The sequence below is a fragment of the Zonotrichia albicollis genome, chromosome 26 (assembly GCF_047830755.1).
Source record: "Zonotrichia albicollis isolate bZonAlb1 chromosome 26, bZonAlb1.hap1, whole genome shotgun sequence".
Taxonomy (NCBI): Eukaryota; Metazoa; Chordata; class Aves; order Passeriformes; family Passerellidae; genus Zonotrichia; species Zonotrichia albicollis.
In genome coordinates this window covers 8517085-8534547 of record NC_133844.1, presented here as the reverse complement: position 1 = coordinate 8534547, position 17463 = coordinate 8517085, and the positions used below count along the sequence as shown (strand labels likewise).

Sequence of the window (17463 nt, the reverse complement as noted above, 5' to 3'; positions counted from 1 at the left end):
GAAAATGCTGTTAAAAAAAAAAAAAAATTGGATTGGAGCAAGTTGTAAATGCTGCAGTTGTCAGTGTGGGGTGGCCGGAGGGTTTGTCACCACAGGGCTGGTGGCACGGTCTGCTCTGCTTCTCAGGCTGGCTGGAAAGGATGGAGAAACATCCCAGGAGCTGGGATGGAGCAGGGAATGTGGGGCAGGGTGAGTGAGGGGCTCCAGAGGTGGGGCAGGGTGAGTGAGGGGCTCCAATGAGTGAGGGGCTCCAGAGGTGGGGCAGGATGAGTGAGGGGCTCCAAAAGTGGGGCAAGGATGAGTGAGGGGCTCCAATGAGTGAGGGGCTCCAGAGGTGGGGCAGGATGAGTGAGGGGCTCCAGAGGTGGGGCAGGATGAGTGAGGGGCTCCAAAAGTGGGGCAGGATGAGTGAGGGGCTCCAGAGGTGGGGCAGGATGAGTGAGGGGCTCCAAAAGTGGGGCAGGATGAGTGAGGGGCTCCAGAGGTGGGGCAGGATGAGTGAGGGGCTCCAATGAGTGAGGGGCTCCAAAAGTGGGGCAGGGTGAGTGAGGGGCTCCAATGAGTGAGGGGCTCCAGAGGAGCCCACTGTGTTGCAGTTACAGCCTCTGCACTTAAGGCCGTTGCCTTGAAGCCGCTGCAGTTAAAGCTCAGGCGCCTAAACCTGCACCAATTAACGCCGTGGCAATTAAAGGCCCGGCGCTTAATTAACGCCATGGCTGCACCAGCCCTGGTGGCAGTGCCAGCGTCTCCCAGCTGTGCCAGGTGTCTCTGTGAGCCTCCCTGGCTGGGATGGTTGGGGTTGGAGCACACAGCGTGTCTGCCAGCTGGGGAGCACTGGGAGCACTGGGAGCACTGGGAACAGCCTGTGTGCCAACTGGAGTGTATTGGGAGCGTACTGGGAGCACTGGGAACAGCCTGTCTGCCGGCTGGAGAGCACTGGGAGCATACTGGGAGTGCACTGAGAGCACTGGGATCACACTGGGATCGTGCTGCGTGCTCTCTGGATCACACTGCAATTGCACTGGGATCACACTGGGAGCACAGCTGCCCTGTGGATCTCCGTGCTCCCCTCTGGATCACACTGGGATTGCACTAGGATCGTGCTGGGGTTATGCTGGGATCGCATTGGGATCATACTGGGATCACCCTGGGATCACCCTGGGATCCTGCTGGGATCCTGCTGGGATCGCACTGGGCTCACGCCTGCCCTGCGGATCATACTGGGATCCCACTGGGATCATACTGGGATTGCGCTGGGCTCACACTGGGATCGCACTGGGCTCACACCTGCCCTGTGGATCATACTGGGATCCCACTGGGATCATACTGGGATCACCCTGGGATCCCACTGGGATTGTACTGGGATCGCACTGGGATCGCACTGGGATCGCCCTGGGACCATACTGGGATCACTCTGGGATCCCACTGGATCATACTGGGCTCACACTGGGATCGCCCTGGGCTCACGCCTGCCCTGTGGATCATACTGGGATCGCACTGGGATCCCACTGGGATCGCCCTGGGACCATACTGGGATCACTCTGGGATCATACTGGGATCGCACTGGGATCCCACTGGATCGCCCTGGGACCATACTGGGATCACCCTGGGATCATACTGGGATCGCACTGGGATCACCCTGGGACCATACTGGGATCACCCTGGGTTCCCACTGGGATCGCCCTGGGCTCATGCCTGCCTGTGGATCGCACTGGGGTTGCCCTGGGCTCACGCCTGCCCTGTGGATCACACTGGGATCACCCTGGGATCCCACTGGGATCGCCCTGGGCTCACGCCGCCTGCCCCGTGGCTCTCCCTCCCCGCCTCCGGCTGGCCCAGCACGCTGCCTGCCCGCACATGGCTTTTTTTAGGTTTACAAACACCACGGCCCCGTGCACGCGCAGCTTCCCCCCCTCCTTCCTCCCTCCTGCCTTCCCCGTGAGTCATCAGAGTCATCATCAGCAGCACCGGCACCGGCAGCACCGGGCCGGGGACACCGGAGGCGGCAGCGCCGCTTTCCCCGTGCTGCTGCTGGCCCCAGCGAGGGGAAAGGAAAAAAGGCAAAACCTGATTTCATTTCTGTGTTCTTTCACCATTCAGCGCTTTCCCCCGTGCTGCTGCTGACTCCAGCTAGGAGTCGTGAAAAAAGGCAAAACCAGATCTCATTTTTCTGTCCTTTCGCTGTTCCATTTCCTCTTTTGGCCAGCGAGAAGGGGAGGCTGAGGGTGGCTGCCGTCCCGGCCCGTGGGTGGCCTGTGTGAGGTGTTTTTGGAGAGGACCACGCCGTGCTTGGACGGTGGGAAGGTTGGAAACGTCACCGGCTTCCCCGGCGAGCTCACCCTTTGCTGGTTGTGCTGCTGTGGTTTGGGGACGGCCGAGGAGGAGCTGCCGAGAGCCCGGAGTGCTGGCAGAGGTGTTGGCAGAGGCTCCGGGGGCCTGGCAGAGCCGAGGAGCAGCGCGGAGATGCCAAACCCCCGCGCTGAGCTCATGGGCTGGGGTGACTCAGCAGAGCCGGCGCTGACTCAGCGGCCCCAGCCCCCGGGGAGGCTGTGGGATAGCGGGAGAGACTGAAATGTTTGGGTACAAGAAGGGAATTCTTCGTACAGCGTGCTGCACTTTGCCGCTGCCGTGCTGCCAACACATTTTCCTCCAGCTTTGGGGAAGGGATTTCATCCGAAGGGGCAGCGTCTCCCACCTGCCACGGGATGTTTTTCCCCACGGGGAACGGGACGTGGCTTTGGCAGCGGAGGCGTTTCCCTGCTCCCAGGCGGGGCAGGGCCCGGCTCCCACTCATCCCCGGCTCCTGCCCGCCGGCCGGCGCGCCAGCAGCGTGCCCGTGCTTGCCAGGCGGCACACACGGCTCTCCTCCTCCTCCTCCTCCTCCTCCTCCTCTTCCTCCTCCTCCTCTGCTGAAGGTCGGGCTGTGCGCGGCGTGAGGAGCCCCACGTCCCGGGGAAGGGGGGCACAGCAGCATCCCCCAGGTATGACAGGATGGGGATGACATGGAGAGGGGCTGAGCACCCATGGGTGCTGCCTGGCACATATCTGGCTTGCACCTGGGGATCAGGGGGCCACAGCAGCATCCCCCAGGTATGACGGGATGGGGATGACATGGAGAGGGGCTGAGCACCCATGGGTGCTGCCTGGCATATCCCTGGCTTGTATTTGGGGATCAGGGGGGCACAGCAGCATCCCCCAGGTATGACGGGATGGGGATGACATAGAGGAGGCCTGAGCACCCATGGGTGCTGCCTGGCACATCCCTGGCTTGTATTTGGGGATCAGGGGCCCACAGCAGCATCCCCCAGGTATGACAGGATGGGGATGACATAGAGGAGGCCTGAGCACCCATGGGTGCTGCCTGGCACATCCCTGGCTTGTGTTTGGGGATCAGAGGGCCACAGCAGCATCCCCCAGGTATGACAGGATGGGGATGACATAGAGGAGGCCTGAGCACCCATGGGTGCTGCCTGGCACATCCCTGGCTTGTGTTTGGGGATCAGAGGGCCACAGCAGCATCCCCCAGGTATGACAGGATGGGGATGACATAGAGGAGGCCTGAGCACCCATGGGTGCTGCCTGGCACATCCCTGGCTTGCACCTGGGCATCAGGAGGATGCAGACACTCCTCCTCTGTTCAAAGCTTTGGAAACTGGGCTGCAGTTTGGTCAGTGCATGGCTGTGGATGAAACCTTTCCTCCTGGCTGCCCCAAATCTGGCTTTTGCCCCTGATTTGCAGTGCAAAGCAGTTGGTGGGGTGGAAATGCCCCCACTGGGGGCTGGAGTGGCTGGGAGGGGTCTGAGCCTGGTCCTGTGGGCAGTGCTGGCATTGTGGGGCTGTGACACTGGGCTGCAGTGGGATGGGAGGTGCAGCTGGGCCGGGTGGCAGGCGAGGAGAGGCCCCAGGCCTTTCCCACACAGCTCACAGGCTTCCTTCCACCTCCTTCCCATGTGTGTCCTTGTCCTTCCCTGCCCCTGTCACCTTCCTCCTGCCCTCTTCCCGTGCTTCCCCTTGTTCCCCTTCCTCCCCATCCCCATGTTCCTGTTCCATCCCCCCTTCCCCTCCTTGCCCATCCCCTTTCTCCCATTCCTTCTTCCCCTTTCTTCCCTTTTTCATTTTTCTCCCCATTTCTCTTCATCCCCTTCTTTCCCTTCTCCTTCCCCTCCTTCATCTCCTTCCTCTTTACCTTCATCTCCTTCCCCATATTCTCCTTCCACTTCCCCCTTCCTCTTCCTCTTCCCCGTCCCTTCCTCCCCTCCTGTCCATCCCTCCCCAGGGTCGGAGCAGGCTGGGTGATTCAGCCGTGCCAATCTGGGAGCCGGCACGAGGGCAGCCAGCTGTGTTTAAGGCAAAAACCGCTTTGAGAAACAAAAATAGTCCCGTGGGGTGGTTTTTTTGTTGTTTTTTTTATTTTATTCCTCCTTTTTTTCCCTTTCAAGAGCTGGGCTCCGGGCCGGGGCCGGCAGCTGTGCCGTGCCAAGCCTTTCCCCGTGCCTGTGCCAGCTGGCAGCTCCCGGGCGGGCTCGGTGCTGTGCTGGGAGCTCAGGCGAGGGCATTCGGCCTCCCAAAATCTGCTCTGCTGGGAGCGGCCACTGGGAGCAGCTGTGGAGTCACTGCTGAGCATCCCTGGGTGCTCTCATCCCGGGTGTCCTGCTCCGAGTGTCCCTGCTCCAAGTTTTCCTGCTCCTTGTCCCTGCTCTGTGTCCCTGCTCTGCGTTTTCCTGCTCCTTCTCCATGTTCTGTGTCCCTGCTCTGGGTTTTCCTGCTCCTTGTCCCTGCTCTGTGTCCCTGCTCTGTGTTTTCCTGCTCCTTGTCCCTGCTCTGTGTCCCTGCTCTGCGTTTTCCTGCTCCTTCTCCATGTTCTGTGTCCCTGCTCTGGGTTTTCCTGCTCCTTCTCCTCGCTCTGTGTCCCTGCTCTGGGTTTTCCTGCTCCTTGTCCCTGCTCTGTGTCCCTGCTCTGGGTTTTCCTGCTCCTTGTCCCTGCTCTGTGTCCCTGCTCTGGGTTTTCCTCCTTCTTGTCCCTGCTCTGTGTCCCTGTTCCCTGTCCCTGTTCCCTGTCCCTGCTCCCTGTCCCTGCTCTGCACTTGTCAGTGTGGAGGCCGTGGGGTGGCCGGAGGGTTTGTCACCACAGGGCTGGTGGCACGGTCTGCTCTGCTTCTCAGGCTGGCTGGAAAGGATGGAGAAACATCCCAGGGGCTGGGATGGAGCAGGGAGTGTGCGGCAGGATGAGTGAGGGGCTCCAGAGGTGGGGCAGGATGAGTGAGGGGCTCCAAAAGTGGGGCAGGATGAGTGAGGGGCTCCAAAAGTGGGGCAAGGATGAGTGAGGGGCTCCAATGAGTGAGGAGCTCCAAAAGTGGGGCAAGGATGAGTGAGGGGCTCCAGAGGTGGGGCAGGGTGAGTGAGGGGCTCCAGAGGTTCTGGAGTTCTGAGGTTCTGCTCTGCGTTTTCCTGCTCCTTGTCCCTGCTCTGTGTCCCTGCTCTGTGTCCCTGCTCTGTGTCCCTGCTCTGTGTCCCTGTTCTGTGTCCCTGCTCCGAATTTTCCTGCTCCATGTCCCTTCCCCCAAGTGTCCTGACCCCAAACATCTTCACCCCAAGCATCCCCCCCAAACATTCCAACCCCAAGCCTTCCTGCCTTGAACATCCCCTTGCTGAGCATTCCTGATCCCGAAATCCTCACCCCAAGCATCCCCACTCTTGAGCATTCCCACCCTGAGCCTCCATTCCCAAACATCCCCGCCTCAAGCTTCCCTTCCAAAAGAGAAAACACTTTTCCTGGAGGAAACGAGGCAATTGGAGGTGGGAAAAAATCTTTTTTCCACCTGGGAAGCCCCCGGTACTGGTGGGATGGGGAGTGGGATTCTCTCACGTTCCAGCTCTCACAGCCCAGAGGAGCAGGAAAAGGGGGTGCAGCGTGGCTGGGGTGGAAGGGCTCGTGCCCATGGGGGTCCCCAGGAGCCTGGAGCAGATCAGAGGCAGGGTTCCCGCAGCGGAGATCAGCTCAGCTCCCGGGGTTACTCCGCCTTTGCTCCGGGCTAAATGAGGACAGGAGTGAGCGGCTCAGCCCGGCCGGGGTCAGCCCGGGCCGCGGAAACAGCTCTGGAAGCAGGGCGGGACAGGGGCGGGACCAGGGCGGGGACCCGGCCCCGGGGGGACCCGGGGGGACCCGGGGGCTCTCACTCAGCCCTCGGCCTTCCCCTTTTCCTTGAATTCCCCTTTTCAGGGCAGCGAGTTGGATTTAGGTCATCTGCTCCTCTGCGGCCTGCCTCCTGCTTCTCCTTTCCCTTCACCTCCCTCCCCTCATCTCCTTCCTCTTCGCCTTCATCTCCTTCCCTGTATCCCCCTTCCACTTCCCTCTTTCCCTTCCCGTGCCCCTCCCCTCCTGCCCGCAGCCGGGGGCTGTGCAGGGGTCGGGATCAGGAAGGGCTTTCCCATCCCTGGGCTCTGTGGTGCTCCCGGAGCGTGCTGTGATCCAGCAGCGTTCCCGTCCCTGGCACAGCCCTTGGGCCGTTACTGCAGGGTCTGCAGCGCTCAGGGCTTCCCCGGCGGTGCCCCAAAGCCACCATCCCACAGAGGAGGATCCCCGGGGCGGCTGCCAGAGGAGGAAACCGCAATCCGAGTGCCGGGGCTGGCCGGGCTCCACCGCAGCGGGGCCGGCAGCCAAAGCTCCCTCTTGGCCGGCCCGTGCTGCCGGCTGGCAGCGGCTGCTGCTGACCTGCACGGCTCCCGGCCGTGCCCTCGCTGCAGCCCCGGCACACGCTGCCCCCTGAGCCACCTCGGTGTCCCCTGAGGCATCCCGGTGCCCCCTGAGCCACCCTGGTGCCCCCTGAGCCACCCCGGTGTCCTCTGAGCCACCCCGGTGTCCTCTGAGCCACCTCGGTGTCCCCTGAGGCATGCCGGTGCCCCCAGAGCCACCCCAGTGTCCCCTGAGGCATCCCGGTGCCTCCTGAACCACCCCGGTGTCCCCACAGCCACCCCGGTGTCCCCTGAGCCACCCTGGTGTTCTCGGAGGCATCGTGGTATTCCCAGAACCACCCCAATGTCCCCACAGCCACCCCAGTGTTGGCAGAGCCACCCCAGTGCCCCCGGCAAGGGCTCAGCATTGCTACCCAGCTTCCTCTGGCCCCCAGATTCTCCACTTTTATTCAAATTGTGTGGTTTCTGCATGGCATGACACCAAACTGTGTGTGTGTGCTCCGTTCTCTGCTCTCTGTTCTCTAACCCTGACCCCTTTGGCACCGTCCATCCCTCCATCCATCCATCCATCATCCATCCATCCATCCATCATCCATCCATCCATCCATCCATCCATCATCCATCCATCATCCATCCATCCATCCATCCATCCATCCATCCATCCATCCATCATCCATCATCCATCCATCCATCCATCCATCCATCCATCCATCCATCCATCATCCATCCATCCATCCATCCATCCATCCATCCATCCATCCATCCATCATCCATCCATCATCCATCCATCCATCCATCCATCATCCATCCATCCATCCATCCATCCATCCATCCATCCATCCATCATCCATCCATCATCCATCCATCCATCCATCCATCCATCCATCATCCATCCATCATCCATCCATCATCCATCCATCTGTCCATCCATCATCCATCCATCCATCCATCCATCCATCATCCATCCATCATCCATCCATCATCCATCCATCCATCCGTCCCTCCATCCGTTCATCCCTCTGTCCGTCCATCTGTCTGTCCATCCCTCCCTCCCTCCCTCCGTCCCTCCCTCCATCCATCCCTCCGTCCGTCCATCCATCCATCCATCCGTCCCTCCATCCGTTCGTCCCTCTGTCTGTCCGTCCATCTGTCTGTCCATCCCTCCCTCCCTCCATCCATCCATCCATCCGTCCATCCCTCCATCCATCCATCCATCCATCCATCATCAATCCATCCATCCATCCATCATCCATCCATCCATCCATCCATCATCCATCCATCCATCCATCCATCCATCCATTTATCCGTCCCTCCATCCATTTAACCGTCCCTCCATCCGTTCGTCCCTCTGTCTGTCCGTCCATCTGTCTGTCCATCCCTCCCTCCATCCCTCCCTCCCTCCGTCCGTCCATCCGTTCGTCCATCCATCTATCCGCCCGTCCGTCCGTCCGTCTCTCCGTCCGCCGGCCGGTCCGTCCGTACGTGCGCGCGGCGCGGGCGCCGATGGCTCCGGCCGCTGCTGTGGCGGGGGGCGGGGAGGGCCGGGGCTCCCGGTGCTGCCGGGGCTGCCGGGGCTGCCGCGGGCCGCGCTCGCTCCCTGTGCCCCGGCCGGTGCCGGTGCCGGTGCCGCCGCCATCGCCTCCCGCCCCCGCGCCGTGGGTGCCGCCCGGCCGGAGGCGGCCCCGAGCCCGCGGCGCGCTCCGAGCGCTCCGGGCCGTTCCCAGGGAGCGCAGCCCAGGCTGGAGCCGCTCCAAGCCGCCCTCAGCCTCTGTGCGCCTGATTTCTATTTTTTCCCTTCCTTCTCTCTGTTTACGGCATTTAAACTGGGGGGATTTAAAAATGGAGGAAAAACCGATTTAAAAAAAAAAAAAGTTGTTGTCCTCACGGGGATTTTTTCCCCTTTTGTAGGATGCAGAAGGGGATGTGCTTAACCCCAACCATATCGCTTGGTTTTCTCTTGATTTTAATTTAAACTTTAAATGATTTTAATTTATTTCCTCCCCTCCCCAGCTTTTATCCTTTCTGGGGGTGAATGGAAAGAGGTTCGGGAGCTCAGGGAAAACTTTTTCAGAGGAAAATAATCCGAGAGCAGAGGAAGTGGTGCCCACGGCAGTGAGGGGGGATCGATTTTTGGGGAGGAGCTGCGGGGTCTTTACATCTCCCAGGCAGCAGGGCTGGAACAAAAGGAGCTGGATGGGACGGCCAGGAAAAAAATTGTTATATATATATATGTATATATGTATATATATATATATATGTATATATACACATATATATGTATATATACATGTATATATATAAAACAATTATATATTGTTATATATATAAAAATATATATATGCAATATATATATTTTATATATATAAATATATATATATATACACAATCAATGTGTGAAGTTTTATTCCTGCACTGACTTAGGAGGGTTGTGGCTTTCGGGTTAACCCTTAAGGAGCAGCGGGGGATGTTTGCTCCTCCCTTTATTTCACACGATGAACTCTTTCCCTACATTCCCAGCCCGGCTCCATAACCCAGTTTATGGGCTGGAGCAGCCCAAGGTGCCTCCCTGGCCCCGCGGCTGATTTGCGGGGCTTCCCCTCCCCTTTCCCCGCAGGTTTGCCCTCATTTCCCTGCGCTGCCCACCCTCGGGGCACCGGAGCCTTTGTGAGAGGGCCTTGGGAAAATCCCCTTGGGCTGGGCAGGAGGAGGAGGAGGAAGATGAGGGCGGAGGAAGGACGGGCGAGGCTGTTCCCTGCTGGGTTTGCAAAGGAGAGCGGAGGCGTGCTGGGCTGTGCTGGGCTGTGCTGGGCTGTACTGGGCTGTGCTGGGCTGTGTGTGCTGTCCCCACCCTGCCCGGGCTGCGCTTTCTCCCCGGACCTGCCGCACCGGTCCCATCCCAAATCTAAAATCCCTCCGAAAATCCCTCCGAAAGCATCACGGGGTGATGCCCTGGGGGGTTTCTCCGCCGGGGAAAAAGGGTTTTTTGGATAGAGACCTGCTGGGAGTGGTTCCTGCCAGGTTTCGCCGGAGTCAGCAGCGCTCTTATCTCTCCAGCGTAGCGTTCTTATCTCTGCGGCGTGGCTCTGCTCACGCTCTCCCAGCCAAAGGTGAAGGACTCTGTGCCGAAGCCGTGGTGCCTGAAGGGTTAAAGCAGCCACGCATTGACACTTTGAACACTCGGAGCCGTAACTTTGTATTTAATTTTGTATTTAACTTTGTATTTAACTTTGCATTTAACTTTGTATTTAACTTTGTATTTAACTTTGTATTTAACTTTGTATTTAACTTTGTATTTCGGCTCGATTCTGGGCCGGGGATCCTTCCCACGGGCCGCTGGCGGCCCCATCCCGAGGCAGGAAGCTCTGCCCACAGCCTCTGCTTGCTTTGGCATGGTTTTTCCAGCGAACTCCGCTGTATTTTTAGCTTGCCGGAAGCTCCCCTCGCTTATCAGCAAACGGCACCGAAATCCCCGGTGCCGAGGTGGGACAGCACCACGGAGAGCAGAACAACCCCTCCATCCCTGCAGAACCCATCTTAACCAGGGGGTTGGGGTCCCTGGGTGCCACCGGGTGGGTTTGGTGTGTGCCTGGCACAGCCCTGGCACAGCCCTGGCCGGCCGTGTTGATGCAGACACGGGGTTATTTGAGGTGAAACAGCCGCTGGCACCGGCGGAGCCAACTCGGCGGCTTCCTGCCGTGCCACGGCCCCGGCCAAGGACGGGATGTTCGCTCCTGGCACGGCTCCAGAACCCCCCTCTCCTCCTCGTGCTGCCTTCGGGCAAACCGTGCCACTGCAGCCAGGGATGCCTGTCCCCTGCGTGGGCAAACGGTGCCACCGCAGCCAGGGATAACCTGCCTGTGCCACCACAGCCAGGGACACCCTGCCTGTCCCCTGCCCGGGCAAACCTTGCCACCACAGCCAGGGACACCCTGCCTGTCCCCTGTGCAGGCAAACGGTGCCACCGCAGCCAGGGACACCCTGCCTGTCCCGTTCACGGGCAAACCGTGCCACCGCAGCCAGGGACACCCTGCCTGTCCCCTGCATGGGCAAACGGTGCCACCACAGCCAGGGACACCCTGCTCGGGCAAACGGTGCCACCGCAGCCAGGGACACCCTGCCCGTCCCCTGTGCAGGCAAACGGTGCCACCACAGCCAGGGACACCCTGCCTGTCCCGTTCTTGGGCAAACCGTGCCACCACAGCCAGGGGCACCCTGCCTGTCCCATTCATGGGCAAACGGTGCCACCGCAGCCAGGGACACCCTGCCTGTCCCCTGTGCAGGCAAATGGTGCCACCTCAGCCAGGGACACCCTGCCTGTGCCACCGCAGCCAGGGACACCCTGCCTGTCCCGTTCTCGGGCAAACGGTGCCACCACAGCCAGGGACACCCTGCCTGTCCCCTGCACGGGCAAACGGTGCCACCTCAGCCAGGGACACCCTGCCTGTCCCATGGCGTGCGGGGTGCCCTCGGCGGGTGATGGAAATCCCGAGCGGCGCCGTGAGTGATTTCGAAAGCGAGTGGCGGGGTGCGGACGTGGGTGGCACGGCGGGAAGTGGGCGCCCTCTGAGCCGAGCCGAGCTGCTCCTCACTCAGCCAGCCGGGCAGAACCCGCGTGGCTCAGCTGCATCTTCATCCCCCCGGTCAGAAAATGAGATGGGGAAAGGGGAACTAAAGGAAACAGAGGGGAAATTAAGGTTGGGGCACGCGGGGATGCTCATGTCTGTTCTCTGTCCCTCCTCACAGACAGGTTCGGCGGGCGACGCGGTTGATGGACCCAGCAGAAGCCAAATGGAAGAAGGGCCAATTAATTATGTGGAAGAAAGGCGGCTGAAGGAGGGCAGCGGGCTCAGCCTGGTGAATGGGGGCCGGCCGGAGCCGGGGGGTCCCGTGCTGATGGAGCCCAGCGGGTGGTCGCCGGGCCAGCCGCCCGCCACTGGCAAAGCCCACTTGGAAGACGTCCGGAACCTGGTGGCCTTCTCAGCGGTGGCCGAGGCCGTTTCCTCCTACCGGGTCCCGCCGCCGGCGTCGCCGTCGCTGCTCTACGAGAAGTTCGACTCGGAGATGAGGCGGGGCGGGCTGGGCACGGCGGACGGGGTGCCACGAGGAGAGGACCTGCACGCCCTCAAGGCCGCCCTGGCTTTGGCCAAGCACGGCGTGAAGCCCCCCAACTGCAACTGCGACGGCCCCGAGTGCCCCGACTACCTGGAATGGCTGGAGCAGAAGATCAAGACGGCTCTCGGAGAAGAGCTGGCGTCACCGCGGCCCCGCGCCGCCGCCGTCCCCCCGCCTCCTCCTCCCCCTGAAGGTGCTATCGACCCCCAGCCGGTGCCTGAGGCTGCCGAGCCGTGCCCGCCCGACGGCCTCCCCTTTTCCCAGAGCGCGCTGACCATCGCCAAGGAGAAGAACATCAGCCTGCAGACCGCCATAGCCATCGAGGCCCTGACGCAGCTCTCGGCCGCCCTGCCCCAGCCCGCGGGCAATGGGCAGCCCCCGCCGCCGCCGCCCCCCGCCGTCCCCTTCGGCCCCGGCCCCCTCGGCCCGCCGGGGGCCGCGTGGCGGGGAGGGGACGAGCCCCGCTACCCGCCGGAGCCCGGAGCGGCACCTGAGCCGTTTTTCGGCGCGGCGCCTCCGCGGGGGAACTTCGCTTCCACGTGGGGGCTGGAGGCCGAGGGGGCAGCGGGGGCTGGAGACCCCATGGCAGAGCTGGAGCAGCTGCTGGGTAACGCTGACGACTACATCAAGGCGGCTTTCAAGAGACCCGAAGTGACGGCCGGCAAAGCCACAACCCCCAAAACAGAACCCCCCGAGCGAGCGGCCAGCAAAGAAGCGCCGGGCGGGCCCCGCTTGCCGCCGGCACCTCCAGAGCCCGACCTGCACAAGAAGACTCAGCTGGTCCTGCAGCAGCATCTCCACCACAAGCGCAGCCTCTTCCTCGAGCAAAGCCTGGCAGCAGCAGCGGCGGCGGCGGCACCCCCGGACCGGCCGAGCAGCTGGTGGGCTCCCGGCGCCCCCGCCGCGCCCCCCAAGCCCTTCGAGAAGCAGCCCAAAGAGAAGAAGAAGAAAACGCCGCCCGAAAAGCCCCCGCCGGCCAAACCTCTCCGCAAGCAAGTGCAGATCAAGAAGGCGAAGCAAAAAGACTCGCAGCCGCTCTTCCCTCCCCTGTGGCAGATCAGCCTGGAGGGGTTTCGGGCGCCCGCCGAAGCCCCCGCCGAACCCCCCGCCGAAGAGATGCAAACGGAGCCGCCGCCGCCGCCGCCGGCCTTCCCGCACCAGCCTCTTGCACTACCCCTGCCCTCCGCACGCCCCCCGCCACCCAACCCCCCGGACGGCGCCCCCCCGGCTCCCGACTCTCAGGAAAGGGGCGCCCCCGGGGGGGGCCCCCAAATTCACTCGGCGCCGGCGGGCTCGACTGGCTCGGAGGAAGCGCCGGCTGCCCCCCCGCCGGCCGGCTCGGCTCCCATCATGGTGGATGACAAGCTGGAAGAGCTCATCCGACAATTTGAAGCCGAATTTGGGGAGAATTTCAACCTGCCGCCCCCCGAGACGCCTGCCCCGCTTGGCCCCGGGGCTGCCGAGCTGCCGGGGGGCACAGCACCAGCTCCACAAGGGTCCCCCACCGTGGCCACCACCACCACCATGGCCACCACCACCACCATGGCCACCACCACCATGGCCACCACCATGGCCACCACCACCACGGCCACCGCCCCGGCTCCCTGCAGCGCTCCCCAAGCCGGACCCAAAAGCGTCTCTCCAGGGAAGGGGCTGCTGTCAGAGCCACCCTTCACTGCCCGCTCCCCCAAACAGATCAAAATCGAGTCTTCTGGTGCTATCACCGTGGTGTCCACCACGTGTTTTTACTCTGAGGAAAGCCAAAACCCGGACGTGGACGACGTCGACAGAACGCCCACCAAGGACGAGGTGCCGCTGACGCCCACCCTGAGCGGCTTCTTGGAGTCTCCGCTGAAATACCTGGACACGCCGACCAAAAGCCTCCTGGACACCCCTGCCAAGAGGGCACAGGCTGAATTCCCCACCTGTGACTGCGTTGGTGAGCCGGGGAGGGTGGCAGAGGTGGCTTTGCAGGGTGGGGAGGTGACAGAAGCCGTGGCATCGGCAGAGCTCTGGTTTCTGGGGAGGTAAGGCCCTCACGTGGTGAAACCCCGGTGCTGCCGAGCTCCCTTTTGGTTTCTGTCCTCCTCTCTTGTTTTCGCAGTTGGATGGAAGTGGCTGTGTCACCCTGGGGGTGGCACTGGTGGCATTGGCTGTGTCACCCTGGGGGTGGCACTGATGGCACTGGCTGTGTCACCCTGGGGGTGGCACTGATGGCACTGGCTGTGTCACCCTGGGGGTGGCACTGGCTGTGCTGGGGTGGAGGGGTTGGATGAGCAGCAAAACCAAAGGGCTGTTGGGTTTTCCTTCTATTTCACCTTAACCAGCTGAATCCCCATAATCCACGGTGGTCCCAGTGCCCAAACCCACCGAAACTCCCTCTCACTTGGTTATTCTTGGTGTTTTCAGCCAAATTGGCTGTTTCAGTTTGCTTTGAGTAACTTTGGTTTGATGCTTGTGCTTATCACTTGCTGCTGGCATGCTGCCTTGTTCACTGGCCAGTCCCACCAGGATTCATTGAAAAATCACCAAACTCTTGGATTTGTGAGGGTTTTTTTGTGGTTATTTTTGGTGTGCATTGGCTTTGTTAGACTTTGCAGCAAGTGCTGGAGAATTCCTACCCAGTGCTTCCAGTCCCCCTCCATCCATCCGAGCGTGGGGAGCTGGATATTCCCTCCCCAATATTTAACCTGGACCTGTGTGCTCCCCTGGGAGCAGCAGGGTGAGCATTTTGGGGGGCATCCACCCAGAGGATGCCCTGGGCTAAGCACAGGCTGCAATTTATTAGTGGGGCTTATGATAATTTGTTTATTTGCTTGTGAATGGCAGCAGGAATGAGCCCAAACTCCATGGAGAGGAGGGAAAGCTTTCCTGGAGCCACTCAAACCCAGCCTTGGAGTTTGCCAGGAAAGGATTTGTTTAGGGGCTGGGATAGGGAGGATTCCCCCCCTTCCCCTTCTCTGTTTCCTCAGGGAGAAAGAAATGCAGCAGGAGAGGGCTCGGTGCTTTATTGGGCGCGGGAGCTGTTGGAGGCTGGAATGAAATGAGCTTTTTCCAAGCCTCCCATATTGATCCCTGTCTGGACAGCTGCAGGCCAGCTGAGCCCGGCTTTCTGCTCAGCCTGGCTGCCGGCCAGCTGGACATGATGGGAATGAGAATCAGGCTGGTGAGAGAGCAGAGGGATGCAAGCACAGAGCAGCCCTGGCCGTGGTGCAGGGCACATCCCAGCTGGTGGCTTTGGAGCACCCCCGTGTGCTTGGGGCATCCATCACATCCCACCCCAGCTCCTAGAAAAGGGCTTGCTGTGTGCAGGGCTGTGTCCCCGTGTCCTTCTCCTGCAGCCCCAGGATCCTCCTCTTGCAGCCCCAGGATCCTCCTGAAGTTCCAGCATCCATCTCCTGTTACTCCAGGATCCTCCTGTAGCTCCAGGATCCTTTCCTTGCAGCCCCAGGATCTTCTCCTTGCAGCCCCCAAGATCCTCCTGCAGCCCAAATCCTTCATCCATAACCCAAATCCTTCTTCCATAACCCAAATCCTTCTTCCATAGCCCACATTCTTCTCCTGCAGCCCAGATCTTTCTCTCACAGCCCAGATCCTTCTCCCGTAGTCCAGATCCTTCTCCTGCAGCCCAAATCCTTCTCTCATAGCCCAGATCCTTCTCCCATAGCCCACATCCTTCTCCTGCAGCCCAAATCCTTCTTCCATGGCCCACATCCTTCTCCTGCAGCCCAAATCCTTCTCCCATAGCCCAGATCCTTCTTCCATAGCCCAAATCCTTCTCTCATAGCCCACATCCTTCTCCTGCAGCCCAAATCCTTCTCTCATAGCCCAGATCCTTCTCTCATAGCCCACATCCTTCTCCTGCAGCCCAGATCCTTCTCTCATAGCCCACATCCTTCTCCTGCAGCCCAGATCCTTCTCCTGCAGCCCAGATCCTTCTTCCATAGCCCACATCCTTCTCTCACAGCCCAGATCTTTCTCTCATAGCCCAGATCCTTCTCTCATAGCCCACATCCTTCTCTCATAGCCCAGATCTTTCTCTCATAGCCCAAATCTTTCTCTCAAAGCCCAAATCTTTCTCCCACAGCCCACATCCTTCTCCTGCAGCCCAAATCCTTCTCCCATAGCCCAAACCCCTGAAGCAGGCAGGAAGAGCCTCCTGCCCCCAAAATCATCCCATGATTTCACTGGCCCATCCAGCTGGGCCAGTGCCCGTGAGAGGTTCTGGACAGGAGCCCTGGGTGGGAGCAGGGTGAGGAGGGGGTTTGGGGTCTCCATCTCCCACCCAGCAGAGCAGATTCCCTGCATGGAGCTGTGCTCACTGCCAAGGGCTGTGGCTCCTCAGAAGGTTTTTGGGTCCCAAAAAGGGGTGGCTGTCGATGGGTGAGCGTTTCAGTGCTGGCAGAATCTTCCAGAGCAGGGAATGAGGAGTTGCTGTTAACAAACCCTTGATTTTTGGTGCAGAAGAGCTCGGGTTGAGGGGATTTGAGTGTTTGGAATCCTTTGGGGGAGCTGGCAAAGTTGCAAACCCCAAAATCTCCATTCCCCTCCTGTCTCTGCAGAGCAAATCGTGGAGAAGGATGAGGGGCCCTATTACACCCACCTGGGCTCGGGGCCCACCGTGGCCTCCATCAGGGAGCTCATGGAGGAGAGGTAAGAGCCCCTCACCGTGGGGCTGGGGTCCTGTCAGGGGAGTGGGGACTGGAGAGAATGACTGGGGACTTGTGAGAGTGAGCGGGGTCCTGTCAGGGGAGTGGGAACTTGAGAGAAAGACTGGGGACTTGTGAGAGTGAGCAGGGTCCTGTCAGGGAGTGGGGACTGGAGAGAATGACTGGGGACTTGTGAGAGTGAGCAGGGTCCTGTCAGGGAGTGGGGAGAGTGAGCAGGGTCCTGTCAGGGGAGTGGGGAGTGAGTGGGGTCCTGTCAGGGGAGTGGGGAGAGTGAGTGGGGTCCTGTCAGGGAGTGGGGAGAATGAGTGGGGTCCTGTCAGGGGAGTGGGGAGAGTGAGCAGGGTCCTGTCAGGGGAGTGGGGAGTGAGTGGGGTCCTGTCAGGGGAGTGGGGAGAGTGAGTGGGGTCCTGTCAGGGAGTGGGGAGAATGAGTGGGGTCCTGTCAGGGGAGTGGGGAGAGTGAGCAGGGTCCTGTCAGGGAGTGGGAACTTGAGAGAAAGACTGGGGACTTGTGAGAGTGAGCAGGGTCCTGTCAGGGGAGTGGGGACTTGAGAGATGACTGGGGACTTGTGAGAGTGAGCAGGGTCCTGTCAGGGGAGTGGGGAGAGTGAGCAGGGTCCTGTCAGGGAGTGGGGAGAGTGAGTGGGGTCCTGTCAGGGAGTGGGGAGAGTGAGCAGGGTCCTGTCAGGGGAGTGGGGAGAGTGAGTGGGGTCCTGTCAGGGAGTGGGGAGAGTGAGTGGGGTCCTGTCAGGGGAGTGGGGATTTGAGAGAATGACTGGGGACTTGTGAGAGTGAGCAGGGTCCTGTCAGGGGAGTGGGGAGTGAGTGGGGTCCTGTCAGGGGACTTGTGAGAGTGAGCAGGGTCCTGTTAGGGGAGTGGGGAGTGAGTGGGGTCCTGTCAGGGAGTGGGGAGTGAGTGGGGTCCTGTCAGGGGAGTGGGGAGAGTGAGCAGGGTCCTGTCAGGGGAGTGGGGACTTGAGAGGATGAC

General features: G+C 60.8%; 1 protein-coding gene across 4 annotated transcripts in view; it reads left to right on the top strand.

Moving 5' to 3' along the window:
• TET3 (tet methylcytosine dioxygenase 3) overlaps positions 1–17463 on the top strand; it is a 32437-nt gene that overhangs the window by 6237 nt on the left and 8737 nt on the right. For all 4 annotated transcript variants that reach the window (XM_074559354.1, XM_074559351.1, XM_074559353.1 and 1 more), the window contains exons 2-3: positions 11438–13745; positions 16369–16459. In XM_074559354.1, the coding sequence (XP_074415455.1) occupies positions 11483–13745; positions 16369–16459 (2354 nt within the window). In that variant the 5' untranslated portion in view covers positions 11438–11482. The remainder of the gene's footprint in view (positions 1–11437; positions 13746–16368; positions 16460–17463) is intronic.